Below are 27919 nucleotides of genomic sequence, written 5' to 3' on the forward strand. Positions count from 1 at the left end.
AAGGAGGTAACCTGCGATCAGGCGTTCTTTTTCTCGCAGCCGGAGTGTCAACGGAAAAATGAACGCCTAAGACAATTACTTTCTTTTTCCTCTCGTTGCGAAAAAAGAACGCCTGATCGCAGGTTAAAAAGGAGATACCCCTTAGGTGTTTAGCCTCCGACGCAGACGTTCTTTTTGCTCGTCACGCAATCTCTGAACGTCTGCGTAGGAGGGTACGAGGTGCCAAAGCCCTCCTCTTCATCTAGCACTAGCACTAAGCAGTGTGTGAATATTAACCAACCTGCGGCCGAAGTTTTTTAGACGGAAAGGTCTCTATGTTGTTGGCAGATAACCGCAAGCAAAGGCGGACTGGTGCCCCAGCTTTTTTGTTGGCCTGAATTTTTAGATGTCTTCCTCTGGTCGAGAATAACAAGAAATCACGTTTTCTGTACACGTTGTAATTGCACTTAACTTAATAAAACTGATTTTAAAAGTTGGTTCAGTGCGTCATACGTGTACAGAAGACGTGATGTCTAGTTATTCTCGATATTCAAACGCGTTCTTGGCTCCGGCACATAGGATGGTCGCTTACTATTTTCCGACGAATAGAACATACATTTTGTAATCAAACAACAGCAAGAAACACGACAGTTTAACTCCAATGCAATAAAAATATTTTATTTACAAACGAAAGCTCGTTATATATAAAATTACTTTAACAAATTGACATTTATATTTTCTAATAACGCATTTTCACTATTATATATTAAAAAAATTGAATATCATTTATTGGAATGACCTGCAAATCCATACATGAAAAATAAAAAATAACAATGAAAACATTTATGCTCTGTCTAGAGTAGATTAAACATTCTTAATCTCAAAACGGTAACTACGTAACTTATTTCGTTTGATTTCTCAGGTTGAGTGATCAGCAAGTGTCTTAGTATCTTATCACAACAAAATGAAGTGTCAACTTTCGGTCTGTTCGCGAAACTCGTTACGTTTTGATTGGTTTACAAGAGTCGAAGATACTCCGCTTACTTTAACCAAGGTTCTTCGAAAACGACCCTCGTTGACCTGAATGTTCAAGTGCAGTTACGACAGAAAGTGTCCTTTACGCCTAAAATGCTGCTCTTAACGATAGCCCTAAACTAAAACCAAAACTACCCCACCTGACCAGTCACAGCAAACGCAAGTATGCATTTAACCAATGTGGCACGCAGCAAAAATTGTAACCGGTGTCAACGCGGGAAAACGTGCGCAATCAACGTCACCATTGGCTCTGATTACCTAGTTTACAAAACAGCCGTTTTGCTTTGATTGGTCAGTGAAAGTTCCTGTTTCGAGTAAACACGTTTGCGTTCTGCGGAAATCAGTGTTCTAAAATTGCACAGAAGGAGGTAAAACGTTTTACTACTGTTTTTCGGTTGAAAAAGCGACTTAAGACGATTAAACCTCTCCACAGGGTTCCAGAGAAGGCAGAAAGGTCAGAACCAAAACATGCTATTTCTATATGTCCCAGCAGAACAAGACCCTCATGAAACGGATGAAATGAAATGGAAGTTACTGCCTCTGAAAATAGTTTAAAAGCTCATTTACACTTCTGGTGAGGATACTGTAACTAATTTAAAGGTACTGAAAGAACAGAGGGATCTTTCATTGTAATATGAAGCCTAAAAATGTCATTCCACTATCTAACTATTGTTCATGTATTACTCATTCATTCGTCCTCAGCTCTCTGTCCTCGGGCGAAGTTCAAGAACACTTGCTCTAGCGTGGTCTGGCTAACAGAGTAATCTTCAATGTTGTAGTCCATTTTAACCTTCTCGATTGTCCCAAACAGCTGAGCCCACGTTACACTGGTGTCGCGGATGTGATAGTGGACCATGCCTTGATGCTCATCTTTCAACACGCTGCCAGGGAATGAGCCTTCTATAAATTGCTTCAGCGGTCTGATATCCGGTGTATCACGGGAGACTCTTGCGAGAAGAGTGTAGCCCTCGCCAAACTTGGTTTTGAGATGTTGCGGACTTCCTAGGCATTTTAATCGTCCGTTTACCATGATGGCCAGTCGAGTGCAAAGAGCTTCACACTCCTCCATGCTGCAAACCAAAGAGAATTGTTATTTTAACCCTCGCAGTTTGTCAAGTTCGAAAAATTACTTTTCCTCACTGATTTCCACACATTTCTATTACAAAATGTTAATTCTAAGAATTTAGTGCCTCATCGAGACAATAACCCTAGTTGACAATGTACTGAAACTATAAGGAGAAAAAATGCTAAACATGGACGGTGGTAGAAGGAAAGTCAAAAGCGGTCTTACACAATTTGGGTTGCAAATTTCCCGTGCAAGATTTCGACTGTGCAAGATTCGAGAATTTGGTGGAAAATAGCTCATATTTTAAGCCCGTTATTGCTATTCTACAAATGAAAGCATTTCTTGCCCTTTATATCTGCACTATGAACATTCTCTCTAGCCGCTCCTTTCCCACGCCCCCCTTAGTAATTTTTCTTCTATTTCCAGATTTTGAATGAGCTCGAGCTACAAAGCAACATTTTCTTCGTTCTTAGCAAGCAGGCATCTGAGGAAAAGCAATTTAGTTTTCGTTTTTACAGGGGGAATAGTAACGTCCTCTTTTATTCTCATAGCTCAAAAAGAATTCAAGAAAGGATGCACACCACATGCAGTTTAATGCAGAGGAATGGAAGAACAAAAGAAAGAAAAGAAGCATTGGAGGCACACTAAAATTGAGCTCAGATATTACAAAACACTCACCTGTGTGAAGTAATCACGATACATCGTCCATCAGCCCGAACACGTGACAATGCATCCCATAATAATCTTCTCGCCACTGGGTCCATACCAGTCGTGGGCTCGTCCAGAAACACCACCGGAGGGTCCCCCACAAGTGATATGGCTGTGCTGAGCTTTCGTTTGTTGCCACCACTAGGGAGGGAAGGTAGGGTGAAAAAAGACATTTTCACGAGACCTACTGTTAAAATCCGAAAGTCCTATTAAAAAAAGCCATGTTCAAAAGACTTATTTTTGGGTGAATTAGTTCTCCTGGGGGCCACGATCCAAAATGCCTTTTTTCTTTCTTTTTTTTTGCTGGGGGAGAGAAGGAAAAGAAGGTTATATCGTTCCTTTTAGATAAAACTAATAAACCCACTGGCTTTTGTTGGAAATGAAAATCATCGGAGGGTTTTTGCGTGTGACATTTGGGGGCTGATTTTCGAACGACTTTAGTATATTTCCTTACACATAGCAAAGGAACGATTCTAAGTAACAAGGGTAAGATGCTCAAATACCTGTATGAACTGGTTAACTTATCAGCGTGCTCCTGAAGCAGCAGAGCGTTAATGAGATCCTCTACAACATCAGCTATCATCGTTTCCGGTACGCCTCGTAGTCGCGCATACATGTAGAGCAGCTCTCTTCCGGTCAGCTGATCAATCAAAGCATCAAACTGTGGACAATAACCAATGCGCTGGCGAACCTAGAAGCAGTCAAGTACTGGAGGTTAAAAATGGACAGTTCATCCTTGGGACCCAGTTAAGGGCTGGGCGTTGAATGCAGGAGGGTCCACCCTATGTCTTATCTTTGTACCAAGAAGGTACATGGATAGGACAGCTGTTCTGAATTCTGTCTCTAATTACAACTCACAATTGACCTTGCTCCCTATGTGTGGCTTCGTAGCGCAGTTAATAGAGCATCGCACCGGTATTTCACGGAGGTCACGGGTTCAAATCGTGTTGAAGCTCTGAATTTTTTTGCAGGCTTCTTTAAATTCCAGTTACTTAAATTGGAAGTCTCACTGCGCTCTTTTCTCACTTACATCTACATCCGCAGTTCAGATGTGAATCACTTAATATGTACTGTACACCATTAGAGCTACGCGCAAGCAAGAGATAAGCAATGTTGTCATTTTGCCCAATATGATAAAATATAAAAAAGAGTTTAAAATACAGTAACGTAAATAGAGGATAATACACGGCGGCGCGAAGATATGAATTTTATTTTCGAGTGGGAAAACAATATTTGATGAATCGATAGCTTGCCATTTCCAACCGACGTTTGGCGGGAAATGACGTCATCGATATCCTCATTAGTGAGGATATGGAAAATACGCCACTACAGTCCCGGATGCAGTTTCGTATGAATTTTACGAGTGGTCTATTTTCCAGTAAAACACTCGCGCCTATATAATAACAGAGGCTCTTCGCGTTAAGCCCAGCAAGTTTTATTAAGAGTTCATGCCCAGTATCCAACAACTAACCCTGTTCATGTTGCTTCTGATGTCAAAGCCTTCCACAACAGCTGTGCCGCCTGACATGGTCTCGTCACCAGTCAACATGCGGAACGCGGTCGTCTTGCCGGCGCCGTTGATTCCAAGGAGACCAAAACATTCGCTCATGGGGACACCCAGGCTCAAACGATCCACCGCAACCAATGGCGAACGACCTAAAAATCAAAGACAGAAAACACATGTTATAATTATGTATAGTAATGTTTCAGCTCGTTGCCTCCTAGTCTTCTTCGTAGTCGTTATTTGGAAAGCTACTAATCACGCAACATTCTTCCGTCACTATGAGAGAGAAGCGTTGCGCGACGCCCAAGGAAGTCACACAACACCCGCTGCAACAGCAGTAGCACAACGCTCCATATTACAACAGAAGAAAAGCATTGGGTGAGAACCAAGGAAATGGAACGTTAGCAATCACGCAACGCTCCCTTGTCGCAACAGGAAACAAGCATTCATCCTTGACGACCATGCAAGGATATGGAACGACAGTAGTCACGCAATGTCCCCCTATCACAATAAAAGAGAAGCGTTACGTGATGGCCAAGAAAGACAAGTTGCCCATTCTTGTCAATTGGTTACTGAAAGACATCGGGATACCATAATTACACTGTAATTATGGTATCTGAGTTCACTCTGGTTTAAGACTTTTTTCAATAGAATTTTTAATACGAACGCCAAAGGAGCAGAGCTGAATGTCTATATGAAAGAGGTGTCCGTATCATAGAGTGATTATTATGTGGAGTCTGGTTTATCAGGGACCAAGTGAGCTGTCCGTTATATAGAGGTGACCGAATGATAGAGACGCTCGAAAGAAGAGATTCGACTTTATATGTAGACTCTGCATTGCTTCTTTAACGGGAGACTTCCGAGGTAAGCCACGGTTTGCAAGGCCTGAACGAGGGCTGAAAAATCGCCCAAAAAGTAAAGAAAAATTGGATAACTCGGAAAAGTCCTGCTATTGTAACAGCGTAAAGAAATTAGGTGTGGAATACAGTTGGAAATTGCCAGTTAAACAAAAAACTTACGGCCGTGTCCAGGGAAGACCTTTGTCAATTCCTTGATAACAAGCACATCATCGATATCCGTAGAAGTCATGACTCTTTCCTTCTCCGCTAAAACGTCGTCATCATCGGCCAAGTTCGACTCCTCCATTGTGAACACTCCAGTGGAGCATGAGCGTAACCGCGCGAAAAAACGCGTACACACGTTAAACACGCGATACTCGATCAACAGCACGAGCGCAAAGAAAAAGATTCCTTCCCAAGCCAAGAATATCAGGTATCGACCGATACCGGGGTTATCCCACGCTAGGTAATTATCCTGAAACACTAGCTGATCGCCGACTAGTTTTCGGACTTCTTCTTCACAGGATTTCCTGGGGAGGTGATACGGTGAATTAACACACATGTCCACGGCTTTGTTGAAGTAGTCCAAGGCATTGTAGTTGTTGAACATGTCTCCGATTCCCTGGCCCAGGCAGTAGTTGGGTAGAACGAGAAAGGCCCATTTCAGGGCGTCGGCAACGTCCAAGAGGTCTAGACCTGAAAAGAGAATAAAGTATCGCTAAATAAATTGAAGTCAAACCTCTAGGGGAGATGAAACTTGGTTCAAGAAGTCGGGAGTAAATTGCGGTGTTTGACTGAGTCAAGGGAAACGGATTTTTGTTCGAGTTATCGGGAGGTTCAAGAAAACGAGGGCTTTAGAAATCAGGATTCCACTGTATCTTTGGGTCTGTTTACATGATTCCGGAATGAAGTTCGTTCTGCATACACATGACAGAGTCGACCGGCTCAACCAAAGGCATTTTCACGTGCGCGGTTTTCGCGCGAGGTCAAAACAAGGTGACGCATGTTTCACGAGAGATCAAAACAAGATGGCGCATGTTTCGCGCAAACATGTTATTGCACCATTCATGGCTATATCTGCGATTTTAACGAGCAATTTGACTATAGGGCTACTTCGTTGGGCTAAACAGAAAATGCTATAACGTTTTTACGGTCTGAGTCAAACTGTGGCCTTCGTATGCGGTTTCATCTCGGAACGAAATTCGTTTTGTGTTTACATGATACCAGAATGAAATGTCATTCCAGAACGAAAATTTCATTCCGGAATAAAAACCGGAATGAACTCATTCCGGGATGACTTGACTTTCGTCTCGGTATCATGTAAACAGATACTAAGCAATTATTGGATGAGGTTGAGCATGATATCGTGAAATATCAGAGGCGAGGTCTGTGTTATCAATAATTGTTTTATTATACGTTTTCAAACAATTTGCCATCACTTTTTCTAGCGCCGGCGTAAAACTTCGTCAGAACATTGGCCAAAGCGGTTTTATCTTGTGGTTCCTCCAGGTTCTTCTCCCTCAAATAATCATTCCGAATTTTTACACTTGTTTTTGTTGTTCTCTTGATGTTTTTAGAATCTTTATTCTCGATCAAAACTTTCTATTCCTCTACGGAAACGGAGGCGAATTGCTCAGCCATATTTTCAAAAGTTTGACAGCACTACACGGACGAGGGGCTTGGAAACTAGGTGGACTTTGAACTCGACATGATAACCTAAATATCTGCTGCAGATATTGGGTTATCATGTCAAGTTCATATGCTACTGTATATTGAATGAATGCTCTCGACCAATCACATGTTTCAAAGTAATTCTAATGTATAATAAAGAGAAATATATGGGGATGGAATGGACTCGTTCCGGAATCATGTAACCTAAAAGGCTAAACAAAATTTTGTACCTGACATGCTATAGCAATATCCAAGCAGTCCGTATTTTCGAACAACTTCGAAAATAACATGGAAGTTTCCATTATCGGAGAATTTCTGCGTCCAAACCGCTAGGACTTAGATCGAAAGCATAACAGCACCTTTCGCGCCAAGCTAAAAGGAAACTGCTCCCACAATTCAAAGTATTGCCAGTTGTTTTTACGCGAAAATTTCGTTCGAATGAGATTAAATTTTCATAAACATTTAAGAATAAAAATGAGCGACAGAAGTTTTGCACAATGTTTCGATGTAGTCATGACATCATTTTCATGTAACAAGAAAATAACGGTTCAACAGTGTTATATATGAGGTGAGAGGTGTGATTAGAGTAATAATAGAAAGTGGACTGCTGAAAAAAAATGTTTTAAGGTCTGAAAATGCGACAGTACGAAACGCGAGTCACAAGTGACCAAGAAGCAGACACACAGAAAACTACTCTACGTGCCTGAGCTGGAAGACGAAAGCTTTTAACGATCTTTAAGGGGAATTATACCCGAAAGTCGTTTTTCTCAGCTAAATACGGGTTTAAGGAAATATCTCACTCGCGTTTTAAGGAATCCAAAACCGCCCTCATTATCTCACATATCTACGTTTAACGGTGTCGTTTGTAAATTTTTGGGTGATTTTTGGGGATGTTGGGAGAAGAAAGTTTTTTTTTTTCGCAAAGGAAAAGAGAAATAAAAAATATTGAAGATTAATTGTTTTTAGAATTAGAATTCTTTAGTTCTTCATTCAAAATTCAGGTATAATGCCCCCTAACTTTATTTTTACAAAAGCACATGATAAAGCGGTAGTATTTACCTGGAATACTTAGAATAAAGACGGTCAGAAGCGTGGCCAGTCCTGTGATAATGTTGAATATAGTCAGCACCACAAAGGCAGTGGAAGCGGTACGAAACACAAAAGAGAAGAGATACATGAGAGGAATAATGGCCCAGCCATATAGCATCATCAACAGGAACAGATAGCCAATACGAGGACCTGCAAAGCGAGAAAGAACGTAAATTTATTTCAGTTTTAATTTAACTGAGCTCGAGCACTGAACGAGCATCCACATCAAGATGGAACCATTTACGTTTATAATTTTAGGTTTTTAAACGCCTGTCAAGAGTTATTATGAGCTCGCTTTCGTTTTGTGCTCAAATTAGTCCTACTTGTTTCAGTCAATCAAAACAAACATGCTGTGTTTCAACCAATCAGAAGCAAAAACCAAAACCAATAGTCACTTGGCTTACGCGCATGTAACCGCTTGTTTTCCCGCGTTTGGCACCGTTTTCCCGCGCTTTGCACTAGTTACATGTTTTTCCGCACTGTGCACCGTTCACACGTTTTCCCGCGCTTAGTACCGTTTTTCCCGCGCTTTGCACCGGTTAACGGTACATTTTTCTGCGCCTGGCACCGTTATTCCCGCGCTTTGCACTGGTTATATATTTTCCCGCGCACAACACCGGTTACACGCCTCCACTTCGAGTTCTTGGTGCATCGCATTATTACGTTCGCTGTGATTGGCCAGATGTCACAACATTGGTTATGGATTTACGAGTTCGGCATTACAAAACCACTTTCAGTCAAAAGAAAAAGTAATAAAATCATTCCCAAACCTGTGTAAGCAGGGACGTCAAAAGCGGCCACAAGGATCATTATCGAGAGGGTCGGGAGGAGAAAGTTGATTAAGTCCCATGTGTAGGCGGAATCCCAGTAACTAAACGGATCTACACCGCTGACAAACTGCACGTGTTTCGCTTTGTTGGTTCGTTCCTGGACCAGGAACACGACAAAGCTTGAAGCCAGGAAGGCCATGCCAAACAACACATTGAACGAGATCATGAATCCAAGGCCGTTACTAAAGAGAAGCAATGAGACAACATTAATCATAATCTAGGCAAGTCAAATACGTGTAATATATCAAACACGAGAGGCAGTGATTTATCGGGATATCCAAACACTGAGAAGAGAGTTAAAAATGCGACGCGCAGCGGACTATTTTTGACAAAATTCGACGTGTTTGGATAGTCGATGAAACACTGTCTCGAGTGTTTGATATATCTTCTCAATCGAAACAAATACTACGGAGTAAACGGAGAAACAAAACCTCCGGTTATGATTTTCGTCTTTTTTTTAACTTAATGATCATGAATTATTAATAAGTTTGAGAGTTCTCTTTTTTAAAAAAAACCTATCTATGCACTCCAAGAACACTTATTGAACATTTATTGTAACTATTGAGTGCTACGCAGCAAAACTCTTTTTTATGCCTCTTTTTTATTGAGAATTTTCTTTACTGTCTGTCTTACATTGTTCTTGGTGCTAATCCTAAGAATTTAGTGTTTCATCTAATTAATATCCCTTAGCGACTACAAAAGTTTAGAAGAAGTATAGTACGTCACGATTTTGCATCGCGTGACGTAATCATACTTGTTCCCAGGATCTTAGTCGCGTAGTTCTTAACTGACTCACCGTTGTAAATCATTGATGGATTCTTGAGCTGTTCTTGGCAGGGGGTGGTTTATGGTCGTCAGTGAGAAGTTTGTTCCAAGAGTAGAACGCAAGATGGCAGTGTCTGCAGCCGCAAGGGACACGGCGATGGAATGGAAGGCTTGATTATTGAACCACGCCGTAACGTTTACTGAGGAGAGAAAGACGAACAAAACAGTCGGTCAGGCAGGCAGACAATCAGGCAGACCCACAGACAGTCAGTTAGACAGTCATGCAGGCAGGCAGGCACACAGTCAGACGAAAAAACGGCGGTTGGTCGGTTGGTCGGTCGGTCAGTCGGTCATTCAGTGAGTCAGACAGTCAGTCATTAATGTAGGCAGCCAGACAGGCAAACAATCAGACAGACTCACAGACAGACAGGTAGTCAGAGAATCAGTCAGTCAGTCAGTCGGTCAGAGGCAGACAGACAGAACGGCGGTTGGTCGGTCGGTCAGGCAGACAGTCAGTCGGTCAAACACGGAGACAGACAGACAGAATCATCCACTAATCTCATTATACAAGAACTGGAGAGTGAAAAGATCAGGAAACTAACCTTTGCCTTTACGTTTCGCAAAGGTGGCAGCGATCAAATCTTTTCTGTTGAAGTCGCCGAGTCCCATGTCTAGAGCTTTACTCATCAAGTACTGCTGCATGTCACCAGTCACGTGAACAGGATGTGTCTTGTCACCATGCCACTGAGTTCTGTAACGTTCAGCTAAACGAAGTGTCTCAGTGAAACTGTTGAATGAATGCAAGAAAAAGTGTTATGGTGAAATCCTGGTGTATAAAACAATTAGCTAAATGAGAGCTTTCGCAAGAAAGAAATGAACTTTTTGGATGCGTTTTCTAGAATTCTGAAAACACAACCGAAACTTGGGGATAGGACGTGTACTCTCATTTGTTATACAAACGAAACCATTCTAACCAAACACAATACATAAATCAACAACTCGAAACAAAAACATGCTACAAACGCAAGCGGGGGAAACAGCAACTTATTGCTGCCAAGCGCGGGAAACTGCCATTGGTATAAGTTTTGTTTCTGATTGGTTAGAGCAAGTTGTGTTCGGTTTTTTTAACAAGAGCCAAAAGAAACACGTAACAACTTCGGGTAAGAACTGGAAACGGCTGCGTCGAGCCACTAGAGAACTACTATTTTTTTTATTATGGTTGCCACAGACATCAGTTTCCAAAATTCCCTGACTTTTCCCTGATAAAAATATAATTTCCCTGCACAAATAAATACAAAATGTCAGATACAGTAGCTGCCTCCAGCCTCTGCTTCCAACAAAATAAAACATCACTGTTATCACATTGACCTGAAATGTTTCCTCCATCCACCGATTGAATGAAATCAGCGGTGTTGTACCGTAATGATTCGATTTAGCGCTCTCCTTCCAATAAGCGCCCCCTTTCGAATAAGCGCCCCCTTTCGAATGTGTTTTTGTAAATAAGCGCCCCTATTCCAATAAGCGCCCCCATTCAAATAAGCGCCCCCATTCTTATAAGTGCCCCTATTCTAATAAGCGCCCCCATTGTGGATAACTGCCCCTACTGAAGTCATAGATAAGTCATGAACATTCACCGTACCGTACATGTATATATATTTACTGCTAAAATGAACTATTCTTTCAAAAGTTACTAAACTTTCAACAATTTGTTACTGTTACAGTTTCTGTTATTGTTAATTATTTTAATATTTATTGAAGTTTTGTTTTGAACTTTTGGTTGTTTCTCAAAATATTAAATAAGCGCCCTGTCCCGAATAAACGCCCTATCTCGAATAAGCGCCCTCCCTTGAGGTGCCAAAAGTAAATATGCGCCCCGGGCGCTAAATCGAATCATAACGGTATTCCAATTTTTCCTGACTTTTTTTCAAAATGTCAGCAATTTTCCCGGACTCAAAATAAATTTCCCTGACCTTCGTGAATTTTATTTTTTCCTCTCACGTGACAACCCTGTGATTATAACTAGGAGCTAAATGACTTACCTTTCTGCTGACCAGGGTACAAAGTTGTTCAAGAAGTTGTGTGTGGACAGAGTGAGCGGTGGCGAGTCGGTGGGCTGGGGGAAGGTCTTAGCGTTGATAAGTGCAATGAGCGTGTATATCAGAGGTAGAAGAAGTTGTGAAACAATCGCCAGCTTGTGTCTTTTGGAGTGAAGCAACCGTTTCATAAACATCGCGTACCACCGCTGACGAAGCAGACGGAAACCGGAAGAGTGCGCGTAGCTGTTGTAGTCACCAAACGTACCATAACCACCGTTAGATGATCCGAGGGCGCTCATGCGTGCTAGCACTGAAGATCTTTCGCTCGGCGCTGGGACGTCTCCGTTCATGACCATCCCGTTAACTGATGGCGTTTCTGCAAAGTGACGCAAAAAATGATAAGCAAACGTGGCTTATAATCAATAGTACATGAAGGTACTGTGGGCTTTATGCACAAGGGTGATTAACAAAGCAGCTAACCAATCACATCAAAAAACCAGTAACATGCACAAAAAACCTATTATTAGAAATCCGCGAATCTGTTTGGTTCTCCTATTGTTTTCTATATAGAACACGATTTTGTCTTAAAAGTACTTCTAATTGTAGGTTTAGAGTTTCTAGTAAAACATTTAGACTACTCGCCCTCATTTTCTATGAGCGATAGTTGACTATTCACTCACAGAAATCTCGGGCTCGTAGCAGTCTAATTGTTAATTAGAAGTCGAAGCAAACAAATCAAAAATCCAAATGAAATCGTACAACGGGCGTCGAGCGCGGGAAAAGTCAAGTGATTCAGATCACGACTGCTATTGGCCAAAAATGAAAATAACTCAACCCCGATTGGTAACGAAATTTTAAACAAGTTGAACTAGTAAAATCCACAAAACAAAGCAAACACGCAACAATTATTTAGCAAACTTGAAGATATCGCGCAACTTCGCAAGATTCTAACCTTGTTTGTCTTTCTGTTGTAATTTATCGCTAAGGGTGCTGTCCATTTCTTCTCCAACTTTGAGGAATACTTCTTCCATAGTTGTAACCGAAGCACCATAACTAGCAATCCCAAGATCCTTTCGGCGCGTTTCCAGTTCCATGAAGAGCTCCTCAAACTTGCCTGTTGCTTCACTTGGCAGAATAAATGACAGTTCAGCACCTGGTTAACAAATAAAACAAAACTTAACTAAACCGTAGTGTGTGACCATTTAAATAGAAGCTATTGAGCAGCACTTTCATGTGGTACTGTTTATTATGTTGTACAAGGTGGTTCTAACTTTTAAGAACCCTAACGTGTGACCATTGAAATGAAAGCTAAGTACTTTCATGTGGTACTGTTATCTATGTACAAGGTGGCTATAACCCTTCATTCTGCAGATGAAACCCCAGTATGTGACAATTTAAATGAAAGTTATTGAGAATTATTATTCAACAAATGCGCGCGCTGCCCATATATGGTCAAAATGCGAACGTTATCTGTCATCCAAACATAACAGATATCCTGCGATATACGTAGGTTGCAAAGATTCGTCCGAAATCTTTTAAAGCGCTGCATAATTACACTTTTTATATCTGGAAAATGTGTTTCATTGACAATTTGTTAAATAATAAAACAATTATCCTGCTCAATCTTGCAGAATATCGTCTGATTTTAGCCAACTCGGCCTACGGCCTCGTCAGCTAAGTATCAGGCGATATTCCGCGCGATTTCGCAGGATAATTGTTATGTACTTTCGAGTGCTACTATTTTCTACGCTGTACAAGGCGGTGCTAACATAACAGTCTGGCGATGAACCCTACTGCCTAGTGTGTGACCATTCCAATAAATGCGGTACTGTTCACTATGCTGTTCAAGGTGGTCTAATGTTTAGGTCTGTGGCTGAATCCTTACTGTGTGAACACTTAAATGAAAGCTACTGAGCAGTACTTTCATGTGGTATTGTTTACAATGCTGAACATGGCAGTGTTAGTCTGTGGATGAAACCAGAACTTTCATGTGGTACTGTAAAGGGTGGTTGAACATTATTTTAGGTCTGTGGATGAATCCCTAGCATGTAGTCATTCAAATGAAAGGTATAACACAGTACTTCATTGACCATTCAAATGAAAGCTATTGATTAGTTCTTTCCTGTGGTACTGTTTATTACGCCATACATGGTTTCAATGAATAGTAGATGTGTGGATAAACCTAAGCACGGGACTATTCAAATGAAAGCTGTTCACGTGGTTCTATTTGGTGTGTTTTCTATAGCTCGATTCTATCGGACTATATCAGCTCTTATAGAAAATTTCACAGTTGTGAAACTTCCCTGCTGCGCATGACGGAGGAATGGAGAAGGATGAGAGATCAAGGGGACATTGTGGCAGTTGTATCTATGGACTTGTCAAAGGCGTTTGATGTAATCCAACACTCTCCTCTTCTTACGAAGCTCAAAGCCTACGGATTGGACCAAGCAAGTTGTGCCCTGCTTAAGGAATACCTTTCCTCAAGGAATCAGAGGGTCAAGATAGGGATACTTTTTCAGGGTGGCTACATGCAAGACAAGGCGTGCCTCAGGGAAGCGTCCTCGGTCAATATTTTCATAATTAAATGACATTTTCTTGTTTTGTGGGGATGTTAAGTTAAATGCTTATGCAGACGATTACCAAATATATTCATCGGACAGTGATCTAGTTGCGCTAGATGGGCGCATGCGTAACGCAGTCGAGACAGCAAATCGGTGGTACCGGCAAAATGGAATGTTGGCCAATGAAAGCAAACATCAGGCTTTGATCCTGGGAGAATCGGAACACACCTTCTCGTTTCCTACAAAGGACTCAATCGACATTTTAGGAATGAACATTGATAACAATTTAAATTTTCACAAAAAACTCTCATTTGCAAAAAAGTCAACAACTAGTTTAATGTATTGCTTAGGTTCAGAAACCGTATTTCCAGAGATATTTTAGTAAAACTATATAAGGACTACTGACATACTCCCTCATTTTGATTATTGCTCAACAGTTTGGCACTTTTGCAGTGCAAACAACAGGGACAAAATAGAAGCTCTTAACAAAAGGATTCTGAGATTCATTTTAAGTGATTTTGAATCGCCTTATAATGTGCTGCTAGACAGAATAAACTGTCTCCAACTTCATGATCAACGCATCTGTAAATTCCTCTATTTTTCAATAGCTATCCAGCCTATATGAGAAACATGTTCTCGTTCCGTTCTACTTCATACAACCTGCGTGGAAACTATATACTGGAAATGCCCAAACCTAGAACTACAACTTTTGGTCTCCAGTCCACTCCTTTACTTATCTGGCAACAAAAGAATGGAATTCTCTACCCATAAGGTTATGTAACTTCTCAGACTTCAAAAAGCACATCAGGAAAGCCAATTCATGAAGCATGTAAATGACAGTTTTTATAATTAGTTAACATAAGTCAATTTTAAATATGTAAATAGCAATTTTTTCTATTTTAATTTTTCGTTATCAAATATTTTGTTCTCGGAAATATCAGCTTGTCAAGCTACTCTAAATTCGAGTTTAAATAAAGTTTTATTATTTTTATTCTTATTATTATTATTTAACATTTCGTAAACAGTTTATTTTTCAAGTTTGAGCTTGGCCACTCCACTCACAGCTGAACTAGATTTGCACCTTTAACGTTATTTTTTTGTTAACTTAATTGTATTAATGTAAAAATTACACAATGTAAAAAAAAAAAAACCACTCACCAATGTTGCTCTCCAGTTTTGCTGTAGGCACGTGACCATTGACGACATCAGTCACCCTGGAAACATCACAATTAGGCTCCTTTACTATGGCCATGTGGTAGCCCACCCCATATTTGTTCTTAAGGAAAAGGGAAGAGCCACAGCATTTGATGTTCCCCTCAGCCATGATAGCGATCCTGTCGCCTAGTATGTCTGCCTCGTCCATGTAGTGAGTGGTGAGCAAGATGGTTCTTCCTTCCTTCTGTTGCTGCAGCAAATCCCAGGTGAACCTGCGAGCTGACGGGTCCATGCCGGATGTTGGCTCGTCTAGCATCACAACCTGTTAGCAGTCAAAGATTAACCAGAATTTCGCAAATACCTCACCAAGGAAAATCTCAAGCTGTTAGTTAATGCACTGGTAATATCACGCCTGGACTACTGTAATAGTATCCTTTATGGACTCCCAAAACAGGAACTGGATAAACTTCAAAGAATTCAAAACACTGCCACACGTCTTATGACTGGAACTAAACACTACGATCACATTAAACCTGCCCTTCGAGAACTACACTGGCTACCTGTTGAATCACGTGTTATATTATATTGAAACTTCTACCCATCACTTTTAAAATTATTCATGGACTCTGCCCAGCCTACTTGTCGCCCCTCCTACAACAATATCGCCCGCAACGGAACATACGCTCATCTTCTAAACTACTTTTTACTGTCCCTACTGTGAACTCTGTGACATACGGTGAACGTGCCTTCTCTTTCTCTGCACCTATACTATGGAACAGCCTACTGGACTCTGTCAAAAATGCACCGTCTCTTTCGACTTTTAAATCTGCACTAAAACATTTTTTTAGTAAACATACCTAGCTTTTATGTAATCTTGATTAGTTGTTTCTCTTATTTTATTTATTAGTGTCTAAGGAAATTATTACATTATATTAGTTTTAGCTAACCTCTTTTTTATATATAGAAATGTAAGCGCATTGAGTTTTTTAAATGCCCCCAAAAACTTTATTATTATTATCATTAATTTGCGAGCCAATTAGAATTAGAAATGCAATACCCGATGTTGAGGATTTACTAAATTTGAATAGGGCCTACATGGAATTTGGAAAGTGTGAGAAGCGTAATTATCACCAATACACCTTATTCCAAAATGGCGGCAAATACATTAATCTTTTGCCTATATGTTAATTAGCCCTTATTGCCTCTTTTAAGCCAATGATTCTTTTGAATTCTGCAGATACGATCGAGGCAACGAGGGCCAATTAACATGAAGACAAAAGAATAATGTATTGTCCGCCATTTTGGAATAAGGTGTATAGCTTTGCGTTTTAATCTGATTGGCTGGGAAGACAAAATCTCCGTTCTGATTGGTTCAAGAAGCTAATGTATGTCTTGATAGATTACCGGTAAGTCATTATTCAACTACGTCAAATAAAATAAAAAAAGCTATAAAACAGTGGGCTGGAAACTACAACTAAATATAAGACCATGGGCTTAGCTTATATTGTGGGGGAGGGGGGCTTATTTATGGAAAGATATCTACATCTGAGATTCAGGTTGGCTTACTTTTTTGTGTAGGGGGTGGATATTTTTGGATTTTACGATATTACAAGTTTTCACTTTGCATCAGTGAAATGAAAGCAACTGAAAGGCATGAAGTAACACGATGACTTAAGGAGATTTGAAAAGGTTTTTAGCTGCACATATGCATGACTTGTAGTTGTCATTCATGGGTACACACAACAGCTGATTAATCTATTGAAAAGTAGCGCACACAGCTTAGTGCCATAAATTAGAATACTGCATAAAATCATACGAACCGCACATAAAAAACTCAAAAAACAATGCCCTATCCTGATTTTTTTCCATACAAGCATTAGTCAGTACTTTTTTTTCTATTACAAAAGTTGAAGTCGAGAAAATTATACAGTGCAATTTTTTTTATCTGAAAACAGCCGTTTTGAAAAGAACTCGATTTCCTCCTCTGTATAGATTTCATTTATGTCCAGAAATGCCGGCAAGTATTGTTTACAGAGTCCTACTGGTCTTATAGACATTCTCATATACTTCATTATTCATTTGATACAGTTTTGTGTGTTTTGGTGGACTTTCCTTAATGAGGACACTTTGTGATGCCTATTATGAGGAAGAAGAATCTCATGACCATGCTTTTCTGGAAATCTCTTTAATACCTTGGAGTCAGCAATGAGCGCTATTCCAACAGAAAGTTTTCTTTTCATGCCCCCAGACAGATTACGGGCCTGCGTGTGTCGCTTGTCAGTCAGTCCAATACAATCAATCATTCTGTCGATCTCTTCTTTCACTCGCCAGGATGGGCATTTCTTTAACTTGGCAAAGAACCACAGGTGCTCTTCAACAGTCAGACGGTCAAATAACACATCGTGCTGCGGGCAAAGACCTGAAAGAGAAGATACATGTAAATTCCTTAATTATTAGCACGATTCTGAATAATTCAAAAACATACCTTGGTCATAAAGAAACACTAACAACAAACACGTTGATCTGTCTTTGGTTTAAGTGTAGTAAAAATTTTAAATTGCTTGAAACTATAACCCCTTATTAACAACTCTGGTAAACAAACTGACATTTTTCACAAAGTGGACACAACTGCTTATGAGCAGAATATTATTTGAGGGTAAATCCCTGTAAGTCAGTAAAGTGAATAGGCCATTTTCGAGTTACCCTTCTTGGCTCTGTTTTAAAAACCATTCATAGGAAAATGAGTTTCACCTACAGGTTCATTTTTATGCAAATCAAACTCACTTTCATATGAATGGTTTCGCACGTAGACTCGTTTTGAAACAGAGGCAAAGGTTAACTTGGAAATGGCCTATGAGCAGACCATTTTTTGTAGGCAGATTTTTGCAGATCGCATGATGGGCTCTCAGCTAATGAAAGGAAGAAAAAATTCAACCCTCCAAGTTAAGACCATTTAGTCGCTATGGAGACTTAGAGTTTGGAGCTGGCGACTTATTTGCAACCAAAGTCACCAGCCTGGCGCCATATATAGAGACTAAAATTTTTCACTAGCTACCAAACTTGAGCAGTTTGTGGCCAAATGGCCACTAAGGAAAAAATAAACTTGGAGGCTGGTTGAAATTGCATTGAAAGATAATAAATCATGACATCTTACCAAGACTGCTGCGTACCCCAGTGATATTATCACTGATTGAGCAGCTATTGACAAGTGCTGAACCAGATGTTGCAGGAAAGAGCCCAGTTAGCATGGACATCAGTGTTGTTTTCCCAGCCCCATTGTGTCCCAGTAGTGCCGTAATCTGACCTTCATACATATTCAGTGACACACCATTAACAGCTATCTTTTTACCTGAAAATAACAAGGATTAGTAAAAGCTGAAAGGAATGGTGTTACAGCAGGGAACCTAATCAGTGTAAAAAGAAAGTCCTGTCTGATAGCTGGTGGAATTTCATGACAAGCTTGAAGAAACTAGTGGAGTTTATCATTTGCTTGTTAAAATGAATTTTTTTTTGAGAATTTATGTAATAGACCTTTTTGGCTTTGTTTGTTTGTTGTCTCATTTCAGACCACTTGATAATAATAATAATAATAATAATAATAATAATAATAATAATAATAATAATAATAATAATTTAAAAAAAAAAAAAATAAATAAATAAACACTTTATTAACCAATTTCTAAAAGAATTACAATGATTTGACTATTCGAATAAGAACTTTATATATAAACATATTATTTACATAATAATAAAAACAGTGTCTTTAAAAAAATGTAGAAAAATAGTAAAAGCGACTTCGAGAGCAATAATAAAAGAAGAACTATATATTAAAAAAAAAAAAAAAAAAAAAATATTCGATCTAAATTGCAGTACGAGAATAAAGCTATAATAATAATAATAATAATAATAATAATAATAATAATAATAATAATAATAATAATAATAATAATAAAAATATTTGTATGGCGCTAATATCCTAAAAGTTCAAAAGCGCTTTACAGAAGTAACGTTAAAAATATTAAAAAGACTATTAAAAAATAAATATAAAAATAGTAAAAAAGTTACAAAAATACTCAAAATCTTAAGACTAATAAAAAAGGTCGCTAAAAAGCTATAAAAATGCTTTTCTAAAAGGAAAGTTTTCAGTTTATGTTTAAAAATGGACACTGAGGAGCTGTTCTTGATGTCAGAAGGCAGAGTATTTCAGAGTGTAGGAGCTGCTACGGAGAAAGATCTTGCGCCGTATGTTTTCAAATTGAAATGCGGAATGAAAAGAACTGATGAGATGGAGTGTAAGGAGTAAGAAGATCGCAAACGTATGAAGGTGCCAGATCGTTTAGAGCCTTGTACGTGATGAGTAGAATTTTAAAGATGATGCAATGAATTTTGTGATGAATTTTAAAGATGATGTGACTCACTTGATGCAACCCTTGAGAATAACTTCTTTCAAATTCTTTCAACTCACTTGAAAACGAGTGAATAATTTCCAGATGGACAAAAAAACAACTGTCTGTCTGGTTTGATGCATGTACTTTTTATTACTTATCAGTAAATCACAGATCAATTAGTCTGGAGAGCAAATTTTAATTGCCCCTTGCCAAGGGAAGCCTTTTACCACACAAAAAAATAAAAAATAGTAATTATAGAACTGCCTAGTCCACTAAAAAAAAAAACTATAAAACTATTGCCTTTCATATAAAATATACAAATTATTAATGTATAAAAATGTGAAAAGAATAAAAGTTAGCTGCAAACCTTTTTCAGAGTTGAAAACTTTCTTGAGATGTTTTATTTCAATCCCCAGTTCCAAACCCACAGGTTCTTTTTCTAAAAATTCAGGTGCAGACATTTCAGATGTGGTGCCGTTTGCTGTACTATGAAAATCACTTATCTCTACCTGCAGGGAAATAAAATATGACACATGATTATGTATGGGAGAATTGCAGTGGCTGAACAGTTAGCACACTGGACTCTGGATCGAGTGGTCCTTTGTCATTCAGTATTGAGTTCTTGGGAAAGACCGCCTCCGCCCAAATCAGATCAAGGGAATTGTGTACAAAGTCAAATGCAAAACATGTGATTTTGCCTATGTGGGAGAGAGCAAAAGATCATGGAATTCGCGTGGCGCAGAGCACAAGCCTGGCACAAGATCTAATAACGAAAGCGCAATAAGATTTCACGTGGAAACAACAGACCATGACATTCATCTGGATTATGTAGAAATTTTAGAAAGAAATGTCAACAATAGGCAACAACGCCTATTCCTAGAAGCACTACATTCTATCCAGGACATTAACTGTGTGAATGAGCATGTGCATTTCCCACAAGTTTATTTAACATTGGGAACATCCCTAGGGACCGGCGGTGTATAAAATACTTATTATGCAAAAACTGAACCAATTTTAACTCTGATGAAGGTAACAGAGAGTTACCGAAAATTCAGTATTATACATTTTTACCAACTTTACTAAGATCAGATACAAACCAAATTTTTATAATAATACTGGTAATTAAAGTGCACCTAACCCCCGAAACAATACTTTCAAAATTGATTGTACATGAGTTAGAGAGTTGAATGGTTAAATATTTCTTCATCTCAATGTTGCGTTTTTAAGTTATGAAGGTTTATTTTTCCAATATGTTAATGAGTATGATGTCTACCCAGGCTTTTAAGCATACTTGTTTTGCTTATATCATTATTTACTCGCAATACCAGACACCAAATAAAAATAAAAATTGTGGAAATTGCGAGTATTATGATAATGCTTTTTAAATACTGCTTGTGTGAACCAGTCAAAATCTGTATATTGAATGAAGACTGGGTAGACGTCATACTCATTAACATATTGGAAAAATAAACCTTCATAACTTAAAAACGCAACATTGAGATGAAGAAATATTTAACCATTCAACTCTCTAACTCATGTACAATCAATTTTGAAAGTATTGTTTCGGGGGTTAGGTGCACTTTAAATTGTATTTCTAACCTCAAAGGTTCTAACCTCTTTACTCTTTCCACACCAATAACTGGGCAAAACAGGGAAGTACCAAGGCTGCGGAACTCCGTAATCACCAGGAAAGACAGCCTCTATGTACCAAGCTATCATACCATAAAGTAACGAATCTACCACAAGCATCACAAAGACAAGACCAAGCGTAAAATCATCATCAATGGAAGGCCCTTGATTAAGGTTTGACCACTGAGAACCTGTACCAGCTCCTTCAAATTTCCCTATCAACTGAGCGCCCATCGACATCGCGACATTAGAAAGGAGGCAAGATGCTGCCTTGGCACCTAAGCTCATTGTGTCATAGCTCTGTGAGACAAAAAAGTAAGGAATGTAATTACAAAACCAGATTATTCCCCCAGCAGCTGCGGCGAGGTTCGCCTTGGAGAAGAACACGCTGACACAGAAGCAAAACATGATGGAAGATATTGCATAGAGCATCAAGAAAACAAACAAGACGGATGGTGAGCTTTGGTTTAGGACACGGCCATTCTCATTGTACTTTATTGTGAAGAAAATCGTAGCCAACGCCATTGTAATAAGAAGGAATATGAAGTATTTTGCAAACCATGCTGACCAGTGGAGCCAACCATTTAGACCCATCATCTTCATTGATTCCTGTGAACAACAAAAAAATATTGCTTTACTTTGTATCAAGGCTTTAAGAAAGTACAAATCCTGTTTATATATCATTTGCCACCCCACTAAGGCTTTAAGGTAAGGTAATAAAGCTTAAGTCTGTGTTGAGCCAAGTGGCCCATCAGGCCGGAGCTTTTCAGTACGTGTAGCATGAAGTGACTAGGATGCTAGTCCATCGCACTAAGGTTTGGGGAAATTGGATCTTCCTTCAACTGATGCTATTAAAGCTCGATCACCTGACAGACATTTTTCAGCCAGTCAGAGTGCAGACATGAAAATAATTATTTACAATTAAACCAAAAATACATAGCATAAATAAAGCCTCTAAGGAAATGCCCCTTATCTGTTTTGGATTTAGCAGCCTCTTCCTATTCTACTTGGAGGGTCACTACTTTTTGGGACTTAATAACAAAAGGTTGATAAATTTATCACAACTTCGCTTCTAGATGGTCAGAATTGGTTCATGGGGGGTGGGGAGAGTCAGCACTTTTGGAACTGTACCATGGTATTTGGTATTTTTGAGTTTTTTTGGGGGGGAGGGGGGGTCAGCACTTTTGGAACTTTACCATCATGTGGTTTTTTTTGAGTTTTTTTTGGAGGGAGTCAACACTTTTGGAACTTTTAATACCATGGTATGTGGTATTTTTGGAAATTATCCCAAAAAGAGTCTCATTTCTTTGATAAAAGAAGGCTGAGGCTGGACACATAGAACTATATTTAGTGTATACATTGCATGCCCAAACATAAATTTAACCACAATTTTTGTAACCCAACATAATTTTCTTACCTTTAATTTCTTCTCCTTTTCATAGACAATATCTCGAACAATGTTTAAGGCAGTGAATATAAGAGATAACATCAAGAGTAGAGGAAGGCTTTGCTGTATAGCCAGTATGAAAGGGTCTTGAATATATTCTGGATAGGGAAATCGCTTGACAGACACCGTTGTGTTAAGATCCTGGATGTTCCCTTTGTATTTGATGATAGCAAAATTCACAGCGTGTTGGAGCGATAGGAATCCTTCTTCATAATAATAAGGAGGACCGCCATAGGTAGCATTCTTGGTTCTGGGTCCAGGAATCTCAAATACTGGAAATGTAAATTGAGTATTCCAGGTCGCTGATGGGTCTGCACCAAATCCCTGTCTCCTCAGTTTTGACTTTTTCCTTGATTTTGAACTCAGACGAATTTTGTAGATGATGTCGCCGCTGTCAAGACTCTTATTGAAAGCAATTCCACCAAGAAACAACTCCTTAGCACGTTTATCTTCATTTTGTTCTTCGTTAACTAGAACTCTCACCATTTCATCTTCAGTTCGAAATCCAACTTTTTTGAGCGAAAGTTGTTGCGCAACCATGTCCATTACCTGTCTGACATCACTTGTGTTAGGTGCAAAAGCCAATTTCCAGGTTGTAGTATCTTCAATTAAATTTTCTGGTAGTCCATTTATATCAAACGCAAAGTAAGTAACATTTGGTTTGCGCTCGTCTTTGACAACAAATGCTCGTAAAAGGACTAGGATTACTATAAAAAAGAGGGGCATTGAAATTTGGAAGAATGTTCGCACTGGAGCCCTCTTTAGCAAGACAAGGTTTTTCCATAATAGCAGCAAAAATTGGCTTCCTTTTCCCATGTTGCTGTTAATTGACAGCTGAACGTTAATATCTGGACGTAGAAGAAAATTGACCAGGCCTGTTAACCATCAGTTTACCTGAGCAAGAAAGAAAAACCATGAATAAGGATTTCTTTAAAATGTGCAGTTAAATGCTTGGAGGGTATCGGGTTAGATTGCTCCATGATCAGATGGCTCCAAGTCAGATCGCTCCATCAGAAAGTGACTTCGCGCTATGCAAAACAAAGAAACAAGAGCGCTCATTATTCTTGATTTTCATGTTACGTCATAAAATTCTGAAATCAAAATTCACTAGGTCTACTAAATTTTCGTTGTCATTAGACGTAAGATAAACTAAAAATATATCTTTTTGCAAATTTCCAGATCGATAGTGTCATTCATTTTTTAAACAGAGCATTTTGAATATTTGAGTTCTCCGTCGTATGTGACATCAAGCTGAGTGCTGTGACAAAGCTGTTTTGTTTGAAAAAAGGCCTTTCCTTTCCATTTTCAGCAGATTGAACATTTCAGATATAATAAGTGGTGTTTATGTGAAACTATACTAGCTCATGAGCCAAAGATTGCCGCTGTTGTAAACAGAATTGAGTTCCAGATGGTTTCTCTGACATCATGGCGGCCATATTTGTGTCCCTCGGAAGGACACAGTTATGGCATCTCCATACTAAGCTTTATAAATTTGCATGGAAAGGTTTGGCAAATAACTCGCGAACGGTACACCGCACAGACCTGAACCTTGGAGAAATTGTTTATCTATTTATCGTCTATAATTTTTGAAATTCATAGCTTCTGTAGTTGAATGGTTTCGAATTTATTTTTTGATTGTGTGACAGTGAAAACCAGCAATACATGAAAAAATTAATATCTTGTTCTTTAATCCATGAGTGGTACAAGCATGCTGCACATGAATATACCTTGTTCAATAATCCAAAAGTCGAAACAAGTGCTAACTTCTTAACTTCTTGGTTGGAGCGATTTCACTTTTGGTAGGAGCAATCTGACTGTAATTCCCTTGGGGAGGGGGGTTATGCGGAGGATGGGTGCTCTTGGATTTGACAGATACATAAATGCTTGAAATTACATATTTCTGTAACACATCAGAATGTTGATAAGTTTTAGGGCTGAAAGGGTTCAGTAAATTACTCAATGGGACCAAACAATAGCTAGATTTTAGAAAGTGTATAAATAATGACGGAATGCACCATAGTTAGTAACTATGGATGCACTATACACTAGAATGTCTATGTAGAATGAATGAACAGAAAATTAAACTACTGGCAAACTTGCCAAAGTGCAGCTGCTGAAGCTACGTATGACTGACTCATCATAAACTAAACTGAAACGATTTCAACATTTCTTCAGTAAATTACGTAATAAATGCCCTAATTCTCCAACAAAATGTCATCTGATCTTGGCTCGAAACTGAAAAGGTTTCTGTCATAAGCTTACTTGCACATATCAACAGCGAATGAGCAAACAACAGCCTTTTAGTTATAAACACGCTTCCAACTCACCTCAGAATGTAAAGCTCCTGAGCTGTGAATGAATTACACTACGTTATACACTAAATTTAAGCGCTAAGTAGAAAAATATATATTTTACACCTCACATGACTGAGAGGTGACCGGTCAGCCATTCCGCATTATGTATTGCTCTAAAAATAAACACTTGCCGAGCGACCTCTCCTTCCGTAGCTGAAAACCTGGCCTTCATCCGTTCCAAAATGGCGGCTCAACTGTGTTTTCGGCGATTTCGTTCCTCGCTCCAAAAACTTCCTGTGAACAAGATTTACATGCGTTCTAAAGCACCCTATTTAGACATCAAAGCTTCTTCTTTGGTTGTAAGACCGTCTTCTCCTTGTTCTTTGTGTGTGACAAGAACGTTCTGCTCCGAAAGAGGTAGAGATTCGCCCGACGATGATGATGAAATCAACACGAAAATGAAATCCTTGGATATCTCCATAACGCAAGGTCCTTTTGGATGGATTGCAAAGAACGTGAACCTCTGGCTTCTTAAGACCTTTTATGATCGTGAATTTGAAGAGAAGGAATTCCTCCGCGGCGCTAAACAGGCATTGTGCCTTGTCTCCGACCTACTGAACAAAGGAAGTTTGGGTGAATTGGAGGATATACTAACACACGAGCTAACAAGCTCCATTAGAAGTGGCAGTGACACTGAAAATCTGGGACCAGTCGTCACAATGAAACAGATAATATCTGCCAATATACAGAAGGTACAACTTGGGTATGTCGAGAGAGAAAGAAGCCTTGATAAAGTTATTGATATCAAAGTTGCTTACATGTTTACGTCAAAGAAAGACAATGCGGGTGATCTCTTTGAAAGACAGTTTGGAAACATTAAGATAATTGCTGCCCCTATTCCCAGGATGGTGTATTACACATTCAGAAAATTTATTTTACCTGACTCAGCAAGTAACTGGCAAGTGAGGTACATTTCATATGTGCAGCCAATCAGATTCAATGACCTGTAGCAAAACTGCTACTTTTATCTGCAAAGATTTAATAATAAGAGTTGCTATTTCACCAGACCTGTGTAACTGTAACAAGATTTCACAGTCATTGTCTAGGTATCATGTCTAAATATATACTAGTTATGCAACGCTTTCGAGTGGTATACTATGGAATATCCCACGAGTCACTCGTATTTTCTCGGTATACACACGAGCCTTTAGGCGAGTGTGTATACGAAGAAAATACAAGTGACAAGTGGGATATTCCATAGTATACCACGAGAAAGTGTTGTGTAACTATTTTATACCATGCCATAGAAAATATGCTCACTAAATTTCATCGAGAATAAGATCGCAGGGCACGATGGGAAGGTTGGGTTGAATACCGTCGAATATACAACGGCTTTCCTGTATTCTGATTGGCTGTATTTTCTATGGCATGGTATAAAACAGTATATGTAATTGTATGAAACCTGTTTTCTGTTACACAGTGGTATTGTACTCTTAAAAAACTGTCAAATATTATCATTATTAAATTTTTGAACAGGAGCTGGACTGGGTGAATGTAAATTTCATACAAATTTACTTACTAATTTTCTCAAGTGGGGCTTTATGATCAGATGTCACCTCATGTGAGTAAATTTTTAGCATTTTATATGAAATATGATAGTAAAAGTTTGGCAGTCCTTACTAACTGGTCCACAATAATTAGTATATAAAAAGGAAGGTGATGTAGGCTATATATTGACAGCTGGGTATGGTTATTACATAATTTCCTAAGGGGATAGGGGGAGACTTAACGTTGACCTCAAAACATCGAGAAAGGAAAGGAAAGTTGATCATAACACATATCCTACTTCCTTGGCTAGTGCCATTTATCAAGAGGAATTTCCTTCCTAGTAAATTCCATTAAAAGTTGACACACATGAGGGGACTATTGCATCATGGACCAAATTGCATCATGTGCACTGGCCAACATTGTCCAAAATAAAGTCGCAGCGACCAAATTTTGGTCCCTGCAACTACCTTATTCTTACTAATTTTCGCGCGTACTTAATTTCGCGAAAACTCGGAAGCCGAATTTCGTGTGTATTAATTTTCGCGATTGCAAGAAAAATTTGAGCAAAAGTGTATTAAATTTCGCGATTTTGTCAGTGTTTTCTGGATCAGTCGTCAATGGCTAAGGAACTGCTGGAAATATACAAAGGTCTCGTTCGATGTAACTACAAGGAACCTGCAAACGGAAACTTTGGTGACTGTACTAAAGAGATCTTGGCCGACTTACAAGCTGAAGAAAACGGCAATCAGAGGAAGGCTGTTTATCGAAAACAAGACGGAAAGATATCTTTAAGGAGGAAAGTTGCAGTTCCAAACATTTCAAATTTTCAGTTATTATTTTGATACAAAATATGGTATTAATTTTCGCGTGTTTTAATTTCGCGCAGTTTTTTTCGCGCGTATTTAATTTCGCGATTATTTGAAAATCGCGAAAATGAGTAAGAATAAGGTAATCGAAAAATCAAACTGGTTTGAATTTGTGGGACTAGTCCCAAGAAATTCTTCGTATGAACAGTTCCTGGGACAAGTCCCTGCGGCCAAATTAAATAAACCAATCACAGATCGTTTTAGTGTCAAAAACCTTATAACCTGGGATATACCCATACTAATTAGGGGATACAACTAAAAATAAACTAACTAATTGCCAACGAGACAGCCGAGCCAAGAGGTGAGGCTGTCGAGGCGGCAGAATCATAGAGCCGTGTGCGTATGAGTGTATAGGCAGAGAAAATCTTAAGTTCTGCGTAAGGGACTTTTTTTGACCATATTTGGGTGTAAGTAAACCCCATATTTGGGTTGTATTGTTCTTCCCAACTGGTTCCCAGTCTCTCACTCCTTGCTAGAGAGCAAATGACCAAAATGGCGTCCACGCGGCT

The 27919-nt window shown here is 39.1% G+C and overlaps 2 protein-coding genes across 3 annotated transcripts; one reads left to right on the top strand and one right to left on the bottom strand.

Moving 5' to 3' along the window:
• Positions 1-636: 636 nt before the first annotated feature.
• On the bottom strand, positions 637-25156 carry LOC144633367 (phospholipid-transporting ATPase ABCA3-like). Of its 2 annotated transcripts, none has more exons than XM_078492248.1 (18): positions 25030-25156; positions 22673-23596; positions 21241-21864; positions 19994-20135; positions 18393-18587; positions 17431-17657; positions 15242-15560; positions 12475-12675; positions 11526-11898; positions 10089-10273; positions 9518-9686; positions 8662-8903; positions 7862-8041; positions 5312-5827; positions 4260-4444; positions 3292-3479; positions 2759-2929; positions 637-2084 (listed from the first exon to the last, which is right to left on the bottom strand). In XM_078492248.1, the coding sequence occupies exons 2-18, from the start codon at positions 23516-23518 to the stop codon at positions 1703-1705; spliced, it is 5145 nt and encodes a 1714-aa protein (XP_078348374.1). In that variant the 5' UTR covers positions 23519-23596; positions 25030-25156; the 3' UTR covers positions 637-1702. The 2 variants fall into 2 exon arrangements, with proteins under 2 accessions (XP_078348374.1, XP_078348373.1); XM_078492247.1 differs by having other exon boundaries at positions 21226-21864.
• Positions 25157-25232: 76 nt separating this feature from the next.
• LOC144632027 (m-AAA protease-interacting protein 1, mitochondrial-like) lies at positions 25233-26518 on the top strand. The gene has a single exon (XM_078490613.1). It carries the CDS (start codon positions 25239-25241, stop codon positions 26004-26006), a length of 768 nt encoding a protein of 255 aa, XP_078346739.1. The 5' UTR covers positions 25233-25238; the 3' UTR covers positions 26007-26518.
• The last annotated feature ends 1401 nt before the right edge of the window (positions 26519-27919 follow it).

This window comes from Oculina patagonica, chromosome 12, assembly GCF_052425735.1.
Source record: "Oculina patagonica isolate OP01 chromosome 12, crgOcupat, whole genome shotgun sequence".
Classification (NCBI taxonomy): Eukaryota; Metazoa; Cnidaria; class Anthozoa; order Scleractinia; family Oculinidae; genus Oculina; species Oculina patagonica.